At 34.8% G+C, this 20,000-nt stretch overlaps 1 protein-coding gene across 1 annotated transcript in view; it reads right to left on the bottom strand.

Annotated features, from left to right (window-relative positions):
- The window catches only part of EYS (eyes shut homolog), a 701,217-nt gene that overhangs the window by 576,760 nt on the left and 104,457 nt on the right, over positions 1 to 20,000 (bottom strand). Inside the window, exon 11 of the mRNA XM_058021581.1 lies at positions 19,295 to 19,399. Within this exon, the coding sequence (XP_057877564.1) occupies positions 19,295 to 19,399 (105 nt within the window). The remainder of the gene's footprint in view (positions 1 to 19,294; positions 19,400 to 20,000) is intronic.

The raw sequence follows: 20,000 nt of genomic DNA, 5'->3' as shown, positions 1-20,000 counted from the left end.
CTGGTTTCTATTTTTCTGTTTTTACAACTCCCCAGACTAGAGTCTATGGAAAGAAAAGCTTAGGAGCGCAAGATTCAATGCAAAAAAAAAAAACCCCAAACACAGATACACAAAATGCATCCCCCCTTCAAGCCTGATCTCAAAAAATCCCTTGTTGCAAATGTTTTGGGAGGTTTATCCACATCTGGGAATAGGAGAGAAGTTTGGTTCAGTTGGTGATCTTCTGATTTTCTGTTTCCTGTGAGGGCTGAAAAGTCCCTGTTCATGGTCTAGGCAATGGTACAAGCTGAGATGTTGGTATGAGAGACACTGTGCAGAGAGAACTGGGAGCAGATACTGGCCTGGCTATACCAGAACTTACTTGCACAGGGAATTCCTAGTGCACAATTGTCACAGGCATCTTTTGTGAAAAATCCTTTCTTTAGGATTTTTCCCCTTTCTGAGAAGCTGTGGCCTCAGCAACAAAATGTGAACAATGGTTATCTGCTGCTGTGGAACACAACAGGTGGATCTGTGATTGGTCTCCTGTGGATGTTTGGATTTACTGACCACTCACGGCAGAGCTGTTCTTGCTTTCTGCCTGGACACAGAACTTTGTTGATTCATTCCTTTTCTATTCTTAGTTTCTGAGAACTTTTCTCTCTATTCCTATTAGCATAGTAATAATGTAATATATAGCATAAAATAATAAATCAAGCCTTCTGAACATGAGGTCAACATTCTCGCCTCTCTCTTCACCCTGAAAAACCCTTGCAAGCCCTGTAACACACAATGCCCTCTTGCTGAGCCCTAGGGCAAAGACTGCAGTCTAAATGGTGATAACAGATGTGACCTGTCTGGTAGACCACTATAAGAGCTGATCTTGTACCTAGAATGAAGACTCACTGTACCTGTTTTTTTTTCCAGGTCAGTTGTAGCACTCCCTTCTGTTTTCCTTTGTTTACCATTAAAAGAAAAAAAAAAAATCAACATCAGCATAGCTATTGCACCTAATTTGTTTTGCCTTTTAAATTGAGGAGTTACGTTGGGTCCTTCCTTTATTAGCCGTTTGGAAAAGGAAGATGGAGGCACAGGGAAGGGGGAGAAATGTCTCTCCTGATGGAAGATTAAAGAAGAGAAAAATGTGCAATTCAACCATTTCTTTCCATATAGGATTTATTTCCTGGTTAATGTAATGGAAAATATCGTTACTATATTATCCTATTTATTGGATATATTTCTTCATTCATATTTCCATGAAATTTGTGTATTTACATGCATTATCTATAATGAACTGTCAGATTATCAGATCCTCTCTGGGAAATGTCTTGATGTAAAATGCACCAAATAATTAATTCACATTGATGATGTTTATCCCTCATGCCCAGTACTCCTCCTCCATTTTTTATCTGTATTATTGAATTAGTGTATAACATTTGTACAGTCTTTAACATGCTCACTATTAAAAAATCAATGAACTTTAATAAAATTGATTTTTTAAAATACAGCATACAGAGTATTCTATGAGAAATTATACCTTGTCTTTAGATTTTTTTTTTAAATTTTTTTCACACTATTTGGCTAGGTGTAATGTTTGGAATTTTGTTTTAAAGAAATAAATGTTTTAGTTAATAAGGAGAGCTGAGAAATCACCTCTCTTGATCTGCTCACCATCTGCTCGATGTTGCAGTCCAGGATGTGGTTTCTGGCTCAGGATGTCCATTTCTGAAGTATGAAAGCAAATGAAGCATATGCTGAACTGTGTCCCACAGACTCAAGTGCAGCTTGCGACGCACTCTGGTCCCAGCGCCTTTCCTGCAGAGATATTCCCATCTGTTTGCAGGGGTAAAGACCCCAGCTCATGCTGCTCTTTGGAACAATTCTAGTTACTGGACTTTGTGTTCAACCCTGCTGAACTTCAGTGAATTTTGCTGACCCAGCTTTTCACACCTGTCAAAATCTGTCTTTAGGGTGCTCTTCCTTCGAACTAAATCACTTCACCCAGTTTAATGTCTTGCACAAACTTGGTGATGATGCATTCAGCCCTATCATCTGTCTAATAATATTGAGCCCTAAACAAACCCAGTCATGAGTGGGTGCCAGTTCAATTTTATCTACCCTCCTTGTGCTTAACAGTAAAGGCCATTTTGCTCCAATATTGGTCTATGTGTGCAGTCTATTTCTTCACCAAATTGTCAGAAGGGATGTTGTGGGAGGCTGTGCCAAAGTGATTTACTAAAGTTAAAGAAGTAAATTCACAGCTCTCTTATAATCCAGTGAACAAACTGTTTCATCATTGAAGGCAATCAGGTTGGTTAAACCCAATTTACCTTTGTTAAATCTGTGTTGGCTTTTGCCAACAAATCTGCCACATAAAAATGTAAACCCACACTGCCCAATAGTCAGCCTGGCTACAAACAGCAGTGATGCTTCCAGCAGGGTGAAAGGCTGTGGTTCTCAGTCTCTGTGGACAACAAATATATTTAAAGTGATGGTGGTGGCCTCAAGGATTCTTTTAAAGCACCGTATAATCATATATATCATATGACTTTTTAAAATCTAAATTACATTTTTTTGCTTTCACTGAAGTGGATGGAGAAATAATTTAGCTTTATTCTGTACCTCAATATCTCTCATTTCTCTGAGAATTTTATTGGGGATCTTGAAAAGTTTCTTCTCATGTAATATTAACCCTCAATTTCTGAGGCAGGAATTAAGGCTTTAACATTACTTTACAAACGTTGCTATTGAACACTATCATCACAAATTAGTATTATTTAAATGGTAAAAGTTACTATAAACTTAAAAAAACCCCAAAGACCATAAAGACGATTCACTTAGTAAAAAAGTAAGTAATAAAGCAACATCATGAAATGTTTTGCATATCATTTTAGGACATAACTATATTTTAGACCATTACTATATCACTCTATGTCCAGGCCAGCATGTTCTTTGGGAATTAATCTCTTTGTTCTTATGCTTATGTCCTTATATCTTTAATTCTGTTCAAATATAATTATGTTCAAATTGAGGTAACTTAATATATAAGGGTCAGACTCTTGATCCTACAGTCCCTGTGTGCCTGGCAACCAACTCTTTAATTTACATTCCATATTTTCAAATAGCAGTTGATTTCTGTGAATATTAATATAATTCATGAGTGACGGACTACTAAACATTGTGGCAATTGCACACTATGTTTAAGTAATCATTGAAATTCAGCTAAAAGGACAGAATTCCCTAATAGCATAAAATACATTTTGATTAATATCCTTAGCATTGTGAATACATTAACTGTCCTTTCAAAAATGTGCGTATCACCCAATTGTAAGGAAATACTGGAGCAGTATGTTATTTTAGCTTTTTCATCATGGCTACTTAACAGCTTGATCCACCTGTTAACAGGCAGGACACCATAAACCAGATGTGAAATAAATTGATTTTCAAGTCATCTTAATAGGAATAGGTACCAAAATATACAACTAAAACCAGAAATATTTGGAGGAATTTTATGGCTTTCTTCACCGCATTTCTATTTATTTCTATTTTGCACAGAGCATGAACCTCTATTATAATTTATTGTATATATTTCTTTAATTTATAAGCTATATTTATTAAAAACACTGTGCAATTGATGTATATTTAGATATATATATGAGGAACAATCACTTGAATGACAATAAAGCTTTTTTTTGTCAGACTTTTCTGGCTGCCATTTAGACAAAAAGAGCATCTATCAGTAAAACTGGGTGCAGAGACAGATCATTTAGAGGGAATCAGAATGGATATTTTGAGGCAAAAACTACAGAAATATAAATAGTTCTATCTGCATGTGCAAACTATGTAAGATTTAACTGATTTCAAATATTATAAGTTATCTTTCCTGTTAATACATAGAAATTTTGACCTTCATCTAGTCAGTGTAGCCACCCATCAAGCATGCTACCTTCCCTTTACTGCAGAGGAACCTTAACACAACACTGTCTGCCTCATAGTCTTAGCATTTTAAATAAAAATATTTTGCACTCTATTTTTACTATTACTTTCCTCTCACGTTCTTACCTCCTCTTGAGGAAAGTTATTGTTTTGGCTGCCTAGGTCTAGTACCAGCTGAATGTGTTTTCAGTGCTAGCATGATTCAGCCTGGCCACCTCTATCTGCTGATGGCTGTGCAGTTCTATCCATTCTCCTGCTCAGCTCTCTGTGGGGTTTTTGAGGCAACTTAAAAAACACCACTTCAGCCAGATCCATACCCCATGTATTATTGGCATTCTTGTTGCTCTCCTCAGGCCTCTCCCTTGCTCTGGGCTGTTTGTCCAGCCAATTGCTCACTCACATTTTGACAATACACAGTTTCCATTTGCTTCTGTCACTTTGTTGGGGCTAGCATTTCAATTTTAACGCTCAATCGTTTCGGCAAAACAGCCTAAGTTGCTGAGAAAGTTTAACTTCAGATGAGTGTGAGATGAAGCTATGAGACTCAGAACATGCAACATGTATCTCACAAAACACGAACATTATAATTTAGCATTGAAATACAATCAGAGATAGTAAGTTATGAAAGAAATAAAAGGAAGCTCCATGGCAACACCACTTTTTGTTGCTTTAGTTTTTGTTTGTTTTAGTTTTGGTTATATATCATTTTTCTCCCAAAACAATTTTTTCTATTAGAACATTCTTTTTCTTTTTCTTCTCAGGAAAATACAGATGAACTGAATCCAGCTTGACAGCCAAGACATTAAACACTCTGATATTTTTCCAGTGATTCTAAAGCTAGCACTCTCTTTTTCAAAGCTACATTAATCTTGAAAAATGCATGATTCACTGTAAATAGCCAATAAAATCCATAATGTTTCACTGGAGTAAAGATTTCAACTTGTCTTTCTAAAGCCTTTCTAGTAAGATGCCACTTGGTAGCTACACCTAATTGCTGAACAGTTACTGTATTTTTCCAAAATAAGTATTTCAATAAAAGCAGTTAGCTACAATACAAAAAAATCCCAGGACTTGGGAGCATGACTGTGTTATTTGGTCTTCTGTCAGCAAGAAATTCCCTTCTAATATTACTAGGGATTGTTGGTTTTGGTTTTTTTTTGGAGGGGGGAAGGGGACAGGAAGTAGGAGGTAAGCACATATTGCAGAGTACTTATGATCTGCATTATTTCCTGTGGACTATAATTTTTGTGCAATTCTTTAGAAAAGTAGACTTTTAAATAGGTTTCAAGTGTCTCAGAGTATAGAAGTGAAAAGCTGGTCAGACCTTTCTGATATTTGTGATACTAATTTGAAAATCTCCTAAACCTCATAGTGCTGTAGATATAAAAAACAAAAAAACTCTAAACATCAGTAGAAATCTAAAACTCACTGTTATTCTTTCTACTACTTTTACTTGAATCCTACCTTAAAAGTAGGAATCTCACATGCATTTTACTGAGTAATCAGGTTTGGTTGGTAATGACTGTTCTTTGGGTGATCTGAAATACATTAATTCTTTTGTAGAAAATGAATAATTAGAAGACATTTAGTGTAACTAATTATTTTTCAGGGTTTCATTAAGCAGAATAAATAATTATTTAATTCATCACATGCACAGCTAGCAAGTGCAATTATCTGATCAATATACTTTCATAAATGATAGTGACATTATAGACATTGGCACATTTTGCTGATATTCCTTGAGATGTTCTCAAAACCATCTGCCTTTATAAAAGGCAGCAAGATAACTGGTGTATTCAACCTAATACAAGTAATGATAGCCTAGCCTATCTTTTATAACAGGTATAAATCTTCCTGAAATGTATGATTTTTCTATTTTTTTTTCCTCAAAATTCTAATAAAACTTTCAATGAAATATTGCCTCATTATTTCTTGAAAGTCTTGACTATTAATTTCTCATTCTAAAGCCAGATAATATTTCATATGCTAGAATGTATGCAAAAATCTATTTTTTTAACTTGTTAAAAAGTTCTGTCCTTGTTATAAATTTGTCATATAATTAAAATTAGAAAATGGAGACTAAGAAATGATAATTTAAGCACTTAAACAGTTTATTATATTTATCCTAATACCTTTAAAAATAAACTCTGTGAGCTTAAGTTTATGTAATAAACTTAATAAACTTTTACATGCAAAATCTCATTAAATTCAGTGAATAATTTCAAATTCAAAAAAGTCACAGGGTCTAAAAGTTCTATTTCTATTTACTCCATGGATGGTAAAATTGTGTTCTGATGCTTCTAATGACTGAAAAGCTCTGTAATTAGCTCTCCTTTTCTATCACAGTGGAGAATTCCCAATAGATTTTTGTCTTAAGGTGGCTAAAATTGAACACGTTACCTTAAACATAGAAAAATTGAATCTATGACAAGGAAATCACAATACCTAACTATGCAATTACCACTGTCAGTCCTTCAGCTCTCAGTGATAAATTATCTGTCCCAAGCGAAAAAGGGGAAAAGGAAAAACTATTCCTAAAATACACCTTTTCAACATATGTTCTTGAAGAAACCCCAAAAAACAAAAAAAAAACCCCAAACTACTAACTCATAGATATGAGGGAGGAAAAGAAAACTTGGATAAGTAACAGCCTATGTTACACAAATGTCATTTGCGTTATCAACCATTACTATTTACAGCACACATTTACATCATATAGCTGATCTAGTCCTCCTTGGATCCCTGTGGATGAAAACCTGTACAAGAGAGTGCATTCAGAGCCCAGAAGGCCAACCATAAAAAAAGCCCATAAACCTCTTAACAGACCCCAAAAGCTGATTCAAAATAGGAATGGCCAATAGTCCAAGGAAGGGTATTCTCTACCTCCACTCTTCCCTCTTGAGGCTCATACCTGCATTACTGCTTCCAAGTCTGGGGTGCTCAAGACAAGAAAGACATTGTTAGAATGGGTCCAGAGGAGAGCCATGAAAATGACCAGAGCACCTCTCCTATGAAGACAGGCTGAAACACTTGGGGTTGTTCAGACTGGAGAAGAGAAAGCCCTGGGGACACATCATTGTGACCTTCCAGTCCTTTAAAGGGGCTTATTAAAAGGAGGGAGAGGGATTTTTTATACAGGAAAATAATGACAGGACAAGAGGCAATGGTTCTAAACTGAAACAGGCAGGTTTAGATTAGACATTGAGAAGAAATTCTCCACTGCAAGAGTGGTAAAGAACTGCTACAGTTTATTCAGAGAGGCTGTGGTATATCCCATCCCTGGGAGTATTCAGTTCCAGACTTGATAAGGAGTTGAGCAAGTTGGTCCAGTGAGAGATGTCCCTGTCATGGCAGTGGGGTTTTAAACTAGATGATCTGTACGATCCCTTCCAACCCAAATCGTGCTGCATTAAAACAATGCTGAAACAATAAATTTATGATGCTGTGTTCAGTGTATTCAGTTACATTAGAATAAGTGGAGAAAACAGGTTCAATAAAAAGGTAAGTGTAACTAGTGATGCTAAAGTCCCAGTGTTCAGTTCATAGCTATGGCTATATACATTTATCACAGCAGTGGATAAAGGTAATCCTCTTTGCACTTTGAAGAATACCTAGAATTCTTTTATTACAGCAAAAGTCCACAGGAATGAAATGAGTATTCAATCTCATAGAGAAACTTCAAGAGAGAGATGCCTTCTCTCTTGCTGTAGAGTATGTGGGTGGCCATGGGTGGCAAATTAGATACCCGTTGGCAGTGTAATATGACAGAAAAGTGCAATTCACCAAAGGTAACAAGTCATGGAGGATGAAGGCAGTTGTCATTCTATACAGCTCATGTGGTATAGAATCACCCAAACATGCCATTCTTCTGCATGTAACTTGACATCAGAGAAGTTGTTGATATACAGCTTGAGAAGATAATTTGTGTTGAAGGACTGTATATTTGAAGTAAAAAAAGGAAAAAAAGATTAGAAAGATGTAGGTGGGTGGACAAGAGGATTACACACATAATTTCCTATATATACCTGAAGAAAGAAAATTACTGGTGGGATTAACTATTCATTGTGCTACTGGAATGCTATTGCAGCTCTTCAATAGCAGAGATAAATTTATCTCAAAGCCTACCAGAATATGCAACTAATCTATTTCACTAAAATTTTGATATATTAATGTCTTTAATTATCTTTCGACTATAACTGCATCTTATTTTATGGAATGAAAACAAGGAGGAAAAATATGGCAATGTGATTAGTTAATGCCGGTGGGCAGCTGAACCCAACACAGCTGCTCACCAGTGCCCCACAGTGGGATGAGAGAGAGAATTGGAAGAACAAAAGTAAGAAAAACACATGGGTTTGGAAAAGGCACTTTAATAGGGAAAGAAAAGCTGTGCATGCAAGCAAAGAAAACCAAGGAATTTATTCACTGCTTCACAACAGCAGTCAGTTGCTCAGCCGTCTCTAGGAAAGCAGGGCCCCATCATGCCCAACAGTGACTTAGGAAGACAAACGTCTCTCACATCCTTCTTCCCTCATTTTTATATGCTGAGAATGAAGTCATACAGTATGGGATGTCCCTGTTGTTAGTTGGGCACAGCAGTCCAGCTATAGCCTCTCCCAACTCCTGGTGCACCACCAGCATACTTGCCAGCAGGGCAGTGGGAGAAACAGAAAAGTCCTTGCTGTGCAAACACTATTTAGCAAGAAACATTAGTATGATATCAACACTTACTTTGTCACAAATCCAAAACACTGCATTATATGAAGTGCTATGAGGAACACTAACTCCATTCCAGCCAAAAAACAATAGAAATTTTATAAAAAGTAAAGGTTTGTTTTGGATGATAAAGAAGTTAATTTCATGAAAAGGAAGCTAAATGAACTTGCTTGAAAAAAAGAAACTTGAATTTTACCATGAAGTTCAGCTAAAGTTTAACTAAATCCCAGTTAGCAAAGCTGAATAATTCTCTTGGAATTATGTGCAATCTGTACTATGCTCTATTTCTCTCCTGGTTGATGTACAGACTCCCCATCCAGCTGTCAAAGCATGGTTTTCGTACTCTGAAAGTCCAGCTGACACAGTTGGCACAGTCTGAGTTACAAGCTTAAGGAAGAAAGCTGCTGAATCCCCTCAGGGAGTACTTGCAGATTGGTTTTGGGCTCGATTCCTGCGTAGTAAGTAGAAAGAGTAACCAGATTTTCAGTTTCCTGTCTAACCACAGTTTATGCAAAATAGACTGGAGAGAATAACCATGCCTAGTTATGAAGGCAGACTAGAACTTCATACAGGTCTTCTTCACTGCTAACCACAATGGATTATTTATTATTTCATTGTGTGACAGTGATCATCAGTAATAAATTTGTCATTCAGCTGGTCCTCAAGGATATCCTTTTTCTACAAGGATAAGTGTCTTTTCTCAGCTCTTTTATCAATATCAATATCAATATCAATATCAATATCAATATCAATATCAATATCAATATCAATATCAATATCAATATCAATATCAATTCATGAACAGTACGGAAGTAAAACACATCTGGCAGGGCTTCACTAACATGTAGAAGTAAAATAAATGGTATTAAAAAGGCATAGAAATGATAAAGAGTGATAATGTATTCCCACGAAGTACAACATGGTTTAACAACATTCAGGCAAATAAGAATATCTTTCTCATTCAACCAAAAAATAAGGAAGACAAAAGAAAATTATGCACAAGGTAAATAAGTAAGTTTATGTGGAATTTAGCTAAAGAAACCTTTCATAAAGTTTCTTGATGAGACAAATTCATTTCATACAGAAAGGATTAAAAGTCAGTGAACTTTTTATTGAAATATTTCCCTGAGAAATTGCATACAAACCATTTCCATCAGTCTATAATTTTGGTTGTTAAATCAAATAAATTTCCACAAGAAATTTTGATTACTTACATGAACAGTCATAAATATATATTAATAATAGGCATCTAGAGAGATATTATTATGTATATTTAAATTGGTATTATTATGAGTTTTTGTTTATCCAAATGTGGTTTTATCATTGATATGTAAATTGAATTTCTAGGTATCATAAGAAATCTGCAAAGATGAAACTACACATGTAACCAAGGAAGTTTATAATGAACTTATTTTACAAAAAATGTCAGTAAGATGCAGTCAATGACTCAATGTCCAAGTTGAGATCAGTGACAAATGGCATTTCTCAGGGGTCAATATTTGGACCAGCATTGTTTGACATCTTTGTTGACACTAGGACAATGGAATTTAGTGCACCCTTGGCCAACTTTGCTGACTACACCAATCTGTGTGGCGTAGTTGAGATGCTGCAGGGTAGGGATGATGTCCAGAGGGACTTTGACATGTTTGAGAAGTAGTTATAAAATGAAAGATTCCATGCCTGGGACAGGGCAATCCCAAATGCAAATACAAGCTGGACAAAAGTTTGGCAGAGGTTTGGCGAGGTTTGCAAGAACAGGACAGAAAGGACAGAAAAGAAAAGGGGTACGAGGGTGTGTAGTGAGAGGACAAGATGGGGATGGATTCTAGTACTTAAAGGAGGGTTAATGAAAGAGGGACTTTTTCTATGGGTAGATAGTGACAAAGACAATGGGCAATGGTTTCAAACTGAAAGAGGGCAGATTTAATTTGGATATTAGGGAGAAATTCTGTACTGTAAGGGTGCTGAGGCACTGGAGGAGGTTTTCCAGAGAAGTTGTGAATACCTCATCCCTGCAAGTGTTCAAGGCCAGGTTGGGTTAAAAAATCTGGTCCAGTGGAAGGTGCCTCTGCAGGAGTGCTGGAACTAGAGGATCTTTAAGGTCTCTTCCAATCCAAAACATTCTATGATTCTGTGCAGATACTAGGTTTATAAAAACATCTGCACCAAAGAAAAAACATACCCAGTCACAAGGTGCATAGATGAACAGGCTGTCTCAAGTGTACAGGCCATATGTAAGAAAAGACATACCAAAGAGTAGTTGACATAATATTGTACAATTAGAGAAAATGAAAATATTTTGTTGAAGAATCAATGAACCTTGGAAAGGGATCCCAACTTAATCATGTAGATCATCATTAAATTTGATCTTAACTAGGATTGTGGGTAAAACTGTCCCTACATTTGATACATAGTGCTGTAGTAAACTCTACTGAGTTGTGCAGGTGTTCCTTTCTTAAGAAACAGTTATGCAAAATTGATCATTGGTGATCCTTTATGTTATTTCTAGTTACATCAGCTTTGCTTTAGTGTTTTTGAAATGAACTGTGAACCTGGTCTCAGAACTTTCTAGTTCTGTTTGGACTGAGTACTTGATTTGAGGACTGCCTATGGAGGTTGAATGCAGCAACAGATTAATAGTGTGGGCAGCCTAGACTGCTCCAGACAAGGTGGCTGGAGTATTAATGCTATTCATTTAAAATTTTATTTTTAATTGCTGAAGTCATAACATATGCAGAGAGGATGCCATTTGTCTCAAACAGTGTGTTTCAATTTGGGCGGCAGCTTCACTATTTTCAGTCCTGAGTAATCCTCTAAATAGGACTGCCAATTACGTTGAACATAATAAAATTGTGGTAGCTTTTGTGAGGTTTCATTTTATTGAACTTTTTAATTGTGCCTTATTACAGCTAATTTTCACTGGTTGTACAGACTGCAATTCTGCCCTTATCATCCTGCTACACATATCATCCTTCCTGTTATTTTTTTGATGATTCACATTTAGTTATAATATATACACATTTTCCACTTGTCCTTTTTAGGTCCAGACAGCAGACTAAAGCATATCATTACGCTTTATTAAAATAGAGGAACTTTTTTAAGAATCTTAAAGGTATCATGAGGAGAATATGGAAGAAAATTATGCAAATTAAAAAAAAAACTCCAAAATTCATTTGTAAAGATGAAAATTGGCACCAGAATAATGCTAAGGAGACCTCTGTCCACTTTTACTGCAGTGTCTTTAGTCACAGAGTAAATGGCATCAGGTGGTATTCATCTCACCTCATCTCATCTCATTTATCTTCTGCTGGCTAAAACTTAGTTTTCAGAATGCAAGGTCTCCCAGTTTAAACTCTGATACAAAAGACTGGTACCTCTAGCAAAATGTTCATCTCATCTGTATTAATATTTTCTATACAACCGCAAAATAGGGAAATGAAACTGTGGTAGATCCAACTATTTCCTATTTTGTTTGCAACAATGAGGATTGCCCTTCAAACAAACAAACAAACAAACAAACAAACAAACCAAAACCCATTGAACTCCCCGGATCATATTAACACTGAAAATAAAAACATCATAAAGAAAGCATGTCATATAAGTGTTCCTCATATAAATCAGATATCATGACACTATTGTAATACAAATAGAACAATACTTTCTGTCACGTTTCATCCAATATTCTATATGAATAAATAGAAACATCTATCAATTTAAATAACATACAAAAAAAATGATGATTAGCACAAGAGTAATGCAGAAATGTTTTTGAAACCGAAGAAGAGAGGTTGTCATGGAAACAGCTGTGTTAGAAATCTTTTTGTTGCTACAATTTTATTCAGCTGCTGATGTTTATTTTTTCATGTTATTTTAATATATTAATCTTCCTGAACTCATCAATGATTTTAATTTTTTCAGAATAAGGTGTTAGGTTAAGAACTTGTCGGGCGTAAAGAAAAGACTAATGGCATATCCATGTGCACTGAAACACACAAAAAGGAAAATTTTCAGTTTACTCCTACTCTCGTCTAGCTAAAAGACTAAAAGGAAAGGTGACTAAAAGAGTGAGTCATTCCCTCCATAAAAGGCTATCATGACACTCTACACAATATTTTGCTTCAAGTGAACTAAAGGAAGAAGAAAACCTGTAAAAACAATTTCACCAAATTTGAAAACCTTAAAATATTTATCCTACATGAATAAAACTGGTGGACTGAAAAGTTCAACTAACAGAACTCATCTATAAAAGTAATTTAAAAAGAAAAGAAATTTAAAATAAGTAAAATAAACAAGTAGCAGGTTAACCAGAAAAACAATACATGTACTCAGTGACAAAAAATAAAAATTCTTGCTAACTAGCCTGTCTGCAAGAAACAGAAATTCAATTAGTCTTTATGAGCATACCTGCAACAAATACAATTTTCTAAATATTTGTTTTCATAGAGAAAAAAAGGTGAAATACCAATGGAAACAGAATGGAAAGGGTAACAAGTAGCACATCTTCATAAAGATGCAATATAAAACAAATTTGAAAGCAAACCCAAAGAATTAATAGTATTTCAATGAGCAGTATAAATAGCTAAAATGAAAAAAAAAATCAGGGACTAATAAAAACAATCTGAACACTGAGCAACATAAAAGAAGAAGAATGTACAAAGAAACCAAGGCAATAAACATACAGAGAATGAATCCATGGGTTTGAAAATGTACATTATTTCTTGGAAAAAGAGCAGATCTAAGAGTCTCCATGGATATTTTTTCCGTGCTAAACATGCTGGTTCACTGATAGGTTAAAAGTTTACTGGATACATTAATCTTAACAAAGGTTGGAGCACAGCACAGGTCCTTTAGGACTTTCTCATCAGTTATCTTCCCTTCAATTTTTTGATAGATTGTGTGGAGAATTACATTCACTCTATATTGAGCCAACACCATATTAGTTCCAACATCACATTCTAAATCAAGTATCAAATAGTAGCTGCATATGTATCATCACTTAAATTTCCTTGGCCATTGCCTCCATCACTGAAGATGGTATTAGGTTACACTTTTATTACAGTGAATTCAGAATACCTGTTAATCAATACTGATCAGTCCTTATGTCTCTAATGATAAAGATCACATGGGGACAGCAAGTGATGGCAAGAGACAGTGCCTACCATTTTCCTCAGTACATTGGGTACTGATTGGACGTTTTCTCTGCTCCAAGGAAAGAGGCTGGAGTTTCTTCCAATAAAATTGATTAAAAACATCAGATGATAAAATTTAACAGCACAAGATGCCTTGCTGGGGTGAAACACAGGTTTCAGACTCCCTGGAATACCTTGGTTTTCCAGTGTCATCTTCCAGACAGAGTTGCTATAATGCAGCACTTGGCTCTATCAAAGTACTGAACAGAAGGTTTATTTAGGATCTTTCCATCCTGCTGATAGGACTTATTGTTACAGTGCTTTCCCCATATTTCAAGAATCTCATGAAAATTTTCTTATGCTATTTGTATCAATGTATAAATGAATTTAAATATTTTAGAACTTTCTTCCTACAGACTTCATCCTTTGTTGCACGAGAGACTAGAGGATGCTAAAATAATGAAGGTTCCTATTTTTACTTTTTCTTAAATCTGCTGAATCACAGCATTGATGCTTGCGAGTGTGTGGTGGATTCACCCTGGGTGGCTTCCAGACCTCTACCCAGCTATCTGCTTTCTTACTGCCTCTTGTCAGCAGGACAGGGAGCGAAAATTAGATGAAATATCTCATTGGTTGAGATAAAGACAGTGAAATCACTTGCTAGAGAGAATTATGGGGAAAATAAACTCAACTTGGAGAAAACGGATCTAATTTATTGCAAATTAAACCTAGAGTAGGATATGAGGAACAAAGCAAAAGCTAAAACATATTACACTTCAGCTGACCTACCTAAAGTTCAGAAATAATGCCTGTAAAATCTCCTGTACAAGGTCATCAGTATATAGCAGTAACCCGTCACACAAGCTATATTATTATACAATTATTTTCCTGAAAAACAGTTTCAGAAGATGTTCACCTGAAAGCCATGCATGTCTTTTACTAAGAGAGAAAAGGACTTAGGTAATCATTTCATGCAATTTCTAAAGATATTGTCTGATTCTATTTGATCTATCTGTATATTACTCCCTCTTATCTTGAGATGCACAAATAAAGATCATGTTCAGTCACAAAAATCTGCAAAAGTAGACCTTGAAGAGTCCATTATTAAAAAAAACCTATACCTTTTGATGCATGGGCTTCCTATGTTGTGTTAATAAAATTAGAATATTGTACAGGGAAATGAGAAAAACTAAACCAAAAGAAAAAAAAAACTGACCAAACAAAAACAACAAGCAAACCTCCCCCCAAAAAACCCCAAAACCAAAAACCTCAACATTAACCCAGATTTCTTACAAGGAAATTATTTTATCTAGTTATCTGCTTTTAAAATTTGACTCTAGTTATTTCAGGTTTCCAGCAAAGCTGAGATACATTTATGTGAATTAATGATTTGTATGATTAAATGACCTCATTTCATCCTATTTAGTGACAATATCTTATCAACAGCAGGATGAACTACTGGAATAATTTCTAAGAAAGGTCTCAGCTGTATTACAGAGAATTTTAATGGATTATTTTAAAAGCTGCTGAAAGGGGATTTGTCATATAAAAATAACAGTTTGAGTATTAAAATTGACCACATATGAAGAAATTGAACTACTTGAAAGTAATTAATAAAGCATAAGATATATTTTCATAAAATGAGAGCATACTATTAAATGCATGTTTTAGAGTTGTTAAACATATAAAGTTCTGATTTATTGACAAGGAAAAACAATTGTGCTTCTCAAGGATGAATGAACTCTATGTGTAAGTTTGAAAACAAACTAAAAAATTGCAAATTTTGGGTCATTTTAATGGACTGTGTAAGCTACAGAAGCATTTGGGGTAGATCTGGGTAACTCTAGAAGAAAACCTGTCTTGGAAAGTTAATACAGACATAAATACGTTTGATTGATTATTGTCTTAAGATAGCACAGGCCAATTTGCACATTCTGCATGCTTTTCCCACTTTAAGCTGTTTAAATAAAATAAAACTGGAGGACCACAAGTGTCAATCAAAAGCAGTTTTATCAGATTATGAATCTTCTCTGACAATTTAATTTCCTTGACTCCCCTCAATGGCAATATGTTATTCGCTGTGCATTTCTTAATCACTCTGCTTTATAAAGACGCAGGATCTGAAAGATCCTACTTATTATCAGAAGCAGCCTAAGTATTGCCATAACATTCTTGTTGAGTTAATGAACCTTGTTTATTAGTCAGGCTAATCTGTTTACTTTCTTCAGATACAACCAATTATCTACAGCACCCAGTATGGTGAAGAATTCAGCCTTACATTTTTCATGTATCATGTGTATGATGTGAGAACATCATCCATGTTCTCACTGGGCCAGGTATGTATACCATGGGCAAACAGATAAGCTTTTGGAAAAATATGTATCTTTACAATAAAAAGTGCTAGTCTTACATTCACTTTGCATGGAAATTCTATAGATAAAAGATAAAAAAAATCTCAATTTCCTTTCAAAACGTATATGTTTACTCTGTGTTTACTATTATACAGCATCTCTTCATTATGAAACCATGTCAAGATCATTAGCCAAACTGTCTTCAACCATTGCTAATGCAAAGCCCCACATCTGTCTTAGCTTAGCATTAATGTTTATGAAAGAAAAACTAAAAAGAAATTAATCCTTTCCTTCTAAATTGTACTTTAAGACGACTTATGCTTTTTTATATTCAAATAAATACCGATATTGTTATGCCATATTTTGAAGAAAATAATATTCAAAGAATTTTAATGTATACAACTCCTAACTGTGATTACCCTTTTAATGTATGTAACTTCTAATTGTGGTTACCCTTTTAATGTATGTAACTTCTAACTGTGGTTACCCCTGAATTTTTAATAAAAGGTAAAAAACAGTGTGGCTCACTTTCGACATGGCAAAAACGTTGACATATTTCTTGCCCAACTAATTTATTTTAAGATGTATCTAGTAAAACAGAGTTACTATTACTCATAAAATAATAATCTAAAAAAAATTAGAAACAGAACCTCCACTGAAGACAGAGGAAAGATTTTTTATGTTCATTGTTTGTAACATATTTGATATTGAAAGGTCAAATTTGAGAAGATATCATTACGCATTTAAAAAATGGTGCAGATACTGTTTTAGACAACAGAGGCGAAGCAGAAAAGTGCAAAGACAGCAGATACATACCTAATGACTAAAAATGTTATTGGTCTAGTCAGACAGTTATAGATACAAGTTTTTTCATTTAAAAGAACTTAATCATTAGGGAGCATCCAAATTCTTTCTGTTCCCTTGTCTATTGCTATTGAATACATGTGATGTATTAAATATTTTTATTCTTTTTTTACTCATTATTATTTCGTTGCTAAAAAGCCAACAACTACAGTTCTTCTGAGAAGCAAAACTTATTTTTTCCAGAAATCCAGTAGCACACTGGCTGTCAACGAGAGTATGGGGGAAAAATTGTCTTTTTTCACTTAAAGATTAACTCAAGTCAGCTGTGTTATCTTTTGAAGTGACCCCCTTGTTAGAACTGAGCTAGCAGGAAAAGTATCCAGTAACATATCTTCTTGTGATTTCAGGCAATTTACAGACATTATTTAATCACAGCAATGCATTTGAAATGGTTACATTTGTTTATCTGCACTTTCACCTAGAGAATATGAACAGGGATATTAATTAATTTGGCCAAGGGCACAAATAGAATGTGTATCACATTTAGATGAAAATTCTCCTCTTTTTAGCTCATTGTTAAGTATTCACATCACTCACAATTTTTCCCTTCTCCAATTGTTTGCTATCATATTAATAATGTAGCTGCAAATTACAGCAAGTCCTAACTCTTTTCAGAAATAACTGATCACTTCTGCAGATGACCCCTGGTTCACTATGAGGTTTTTTTGATCATTTGCCTGATGATGATGAAGGACCCTGGCTATATACAGCCTTTTTTAGAGTCATAAGCATGAAACTCATTTTCCAGATCTCACACACATTGGGAATTATTACAAAAATTAATTGGGTAAGGAAACCTTTACAAAGTGACTAGCTTTTCTTTAAAGAAAGAGACATGGACAATTACTAATACAATGCTGCAACAATTTTGCTTCCTGTCACTGACATGCATTCTGCTGTATGAAAGCGTTCTCCTTTTAGATCTGTGCAAAGAAAGAGGTGCAGCATGCTTCTGTGTAAAATTCCCATGGATAAAAGTTTTGGTGAACACCAACAAGAGTCAAACACAATAGCAAAGTGATGCATTGAAGGTGATAATTTCCATGTCAGAAGAACAAAGGAAATAATGTTTGTGTTAATGTTTTGCTACAGCCTTTATTCAGTGAAACATCTGGCAGGCTTACATTTGTCTCAGTGAAGCAAAAAACTTGAAAGCATCACTTTATCTTTGAAGATATAAGTAGTATTGTCTTTCATTCCCAACTCAGCAGATACTGACCTCAAGGCATTTAAGGATCTTACATTATGGAATACATTAAAGTTCTTTTTTAAAAAGTTGTTCAGTTTGAGAGGGTTCATTGGAGACCTGTGTTTCAGTACTCTGACATTTCCAGGCTTTACTGATCACCATAAGTTTATCTTCAAAACACCACGATACCATATGTACTTCTTAGTCCATAACCGTATAAAAATTGTTTTCTTGACCTTATTTCCCATAGTAACAATGAGCTTATAAATGCACATGTAAAAACAAAAACCATACTTGAATTCATCAGTAATTTATCATCCATATTAAGAATGAACTTACAAGTTTCAAAATCAGTACCCCAGGCTCCTTTGGTCTAATCAGTTTCTAAGGTTAGGAGTTTCTAACCCACCCTTTTCTAAGTTTTCTTAGTCAACACAAAATAACATGTAAGATCTCAAATTAAACAATATATATATAAAATTAGCAAAGCAAAACTTTTAGTATCATATATCTTTCTCCCAAACTTTGATTGGTCTTTTTGTGTTGTTCTTAGTTCATTTGCTACTTGGCCTGATGCATCTTGGATGTCCCTTATGTCGTCTAGCATGTCTTCCAGCCTTGTACAATACCTTGGATACTTCAGGACATTTGAGATACCACAAAGGTCAGGCAACCAGATTGAGGTCATGCAAACTTTAGAGCAATGTTCAGTTCCTTTGGGAATTAGTAATTTGGCCAGTGGAATGAGATTTGAAAGATTAGGGGTTTTAGGTTTGCTAAATTTCAACATTTTGCTTCCTAAACCCTACGTTTTATGAAAGAATGTATTGCTGTAAGGTGTCTATACATATATATGCTAAATTATTTAAACTCTTCAGTTGTGTCATATTTCTTTCCCAATATGTTCCAGTACTGCAAGTACTTTTTTATCTAAGTAATCTATAATTTATACGATTTTCTTATGACAAATTAGAAAAAAAAGTCTTTTTATTAGTCTAAAAAACTAGCTATGTACATTTCAAAATGCAAGCAGAATGTTTGCATTATACACGATTTTATAGCACTTGAGTAGCAAGTACTATGTCATATTGTGCCAATATAGGAATAATATAAAAAGTATAAATTCTTACCAAAGGGGCAATTGCATTTGAAGCCACTTATGTCCTCTTCACAGGTTCCTCCATTCCAACAGGGTCTGTCTTGACACTCATTGATGCGAACAGAACATGTTTCTCCTGAAAATTTGAATTAAAAATAAAAAAGGACAAATATGCTGACATGTTGAAGTCATAGAGATAAATTTGCAATGAAAAAGGTCTGTGGGATTGTCACAGTCTACATGGCGACCCCGCTGGCCATGATACACCATGTACACAGGACTACTGATGGGCTCACTGTGTGTCATAAACTTTTCTGCTTCACTGGTTACAGGGCAATCCATTTTGACAGGTTAAGTTGGAAGCATTACAATCAGGAAAATAGAAAGCTTTCTTACTGAGGTTATACATAATCCTGATGCTTTTTTTTTTTTTTTCCAGTATACAAATCTACAGCATTCGAGCAATTTTTGTCCAGTCTTGTCAATAATTTTCTTTTATTTTGATTTCTGACACCTTTGAAACAGAATTGTGAAGTATCATTGACTATGCAAGTCAGGCCAACACTAATTTACAGACATCTATGTGTCATAGATGAGTTCAGCCTATGTTCTACAGCAAGTGGTCAGTACTGTAATATTGGACAAAGGAGGAGTAAGATCAAATGACTAAAGAACATTTAATGAGGCAAAATGCAGATAAAAGGAGATTAAATAACTAAGTGCAAATATAGGAAGTA

This window comes from Melospiza georgiana, chromosome 3 (assembly GCF_028018845.1).
Source record: "Melospiza georgiana isolate bMelGeo1 chromosome 3, bMelGeo1.pri, whole genome shotgun sequence".
NCBI classification, from domain to species: domain Eukaryota; kingdom Metazoa; phylum Chordata; class Aves; order Passeriformes; family Passerellidae; genus Melospiza; species Melospiza georgiana.
This window is presented reverse-complemented; position numbering and strand designations above follow the sequence as displayed.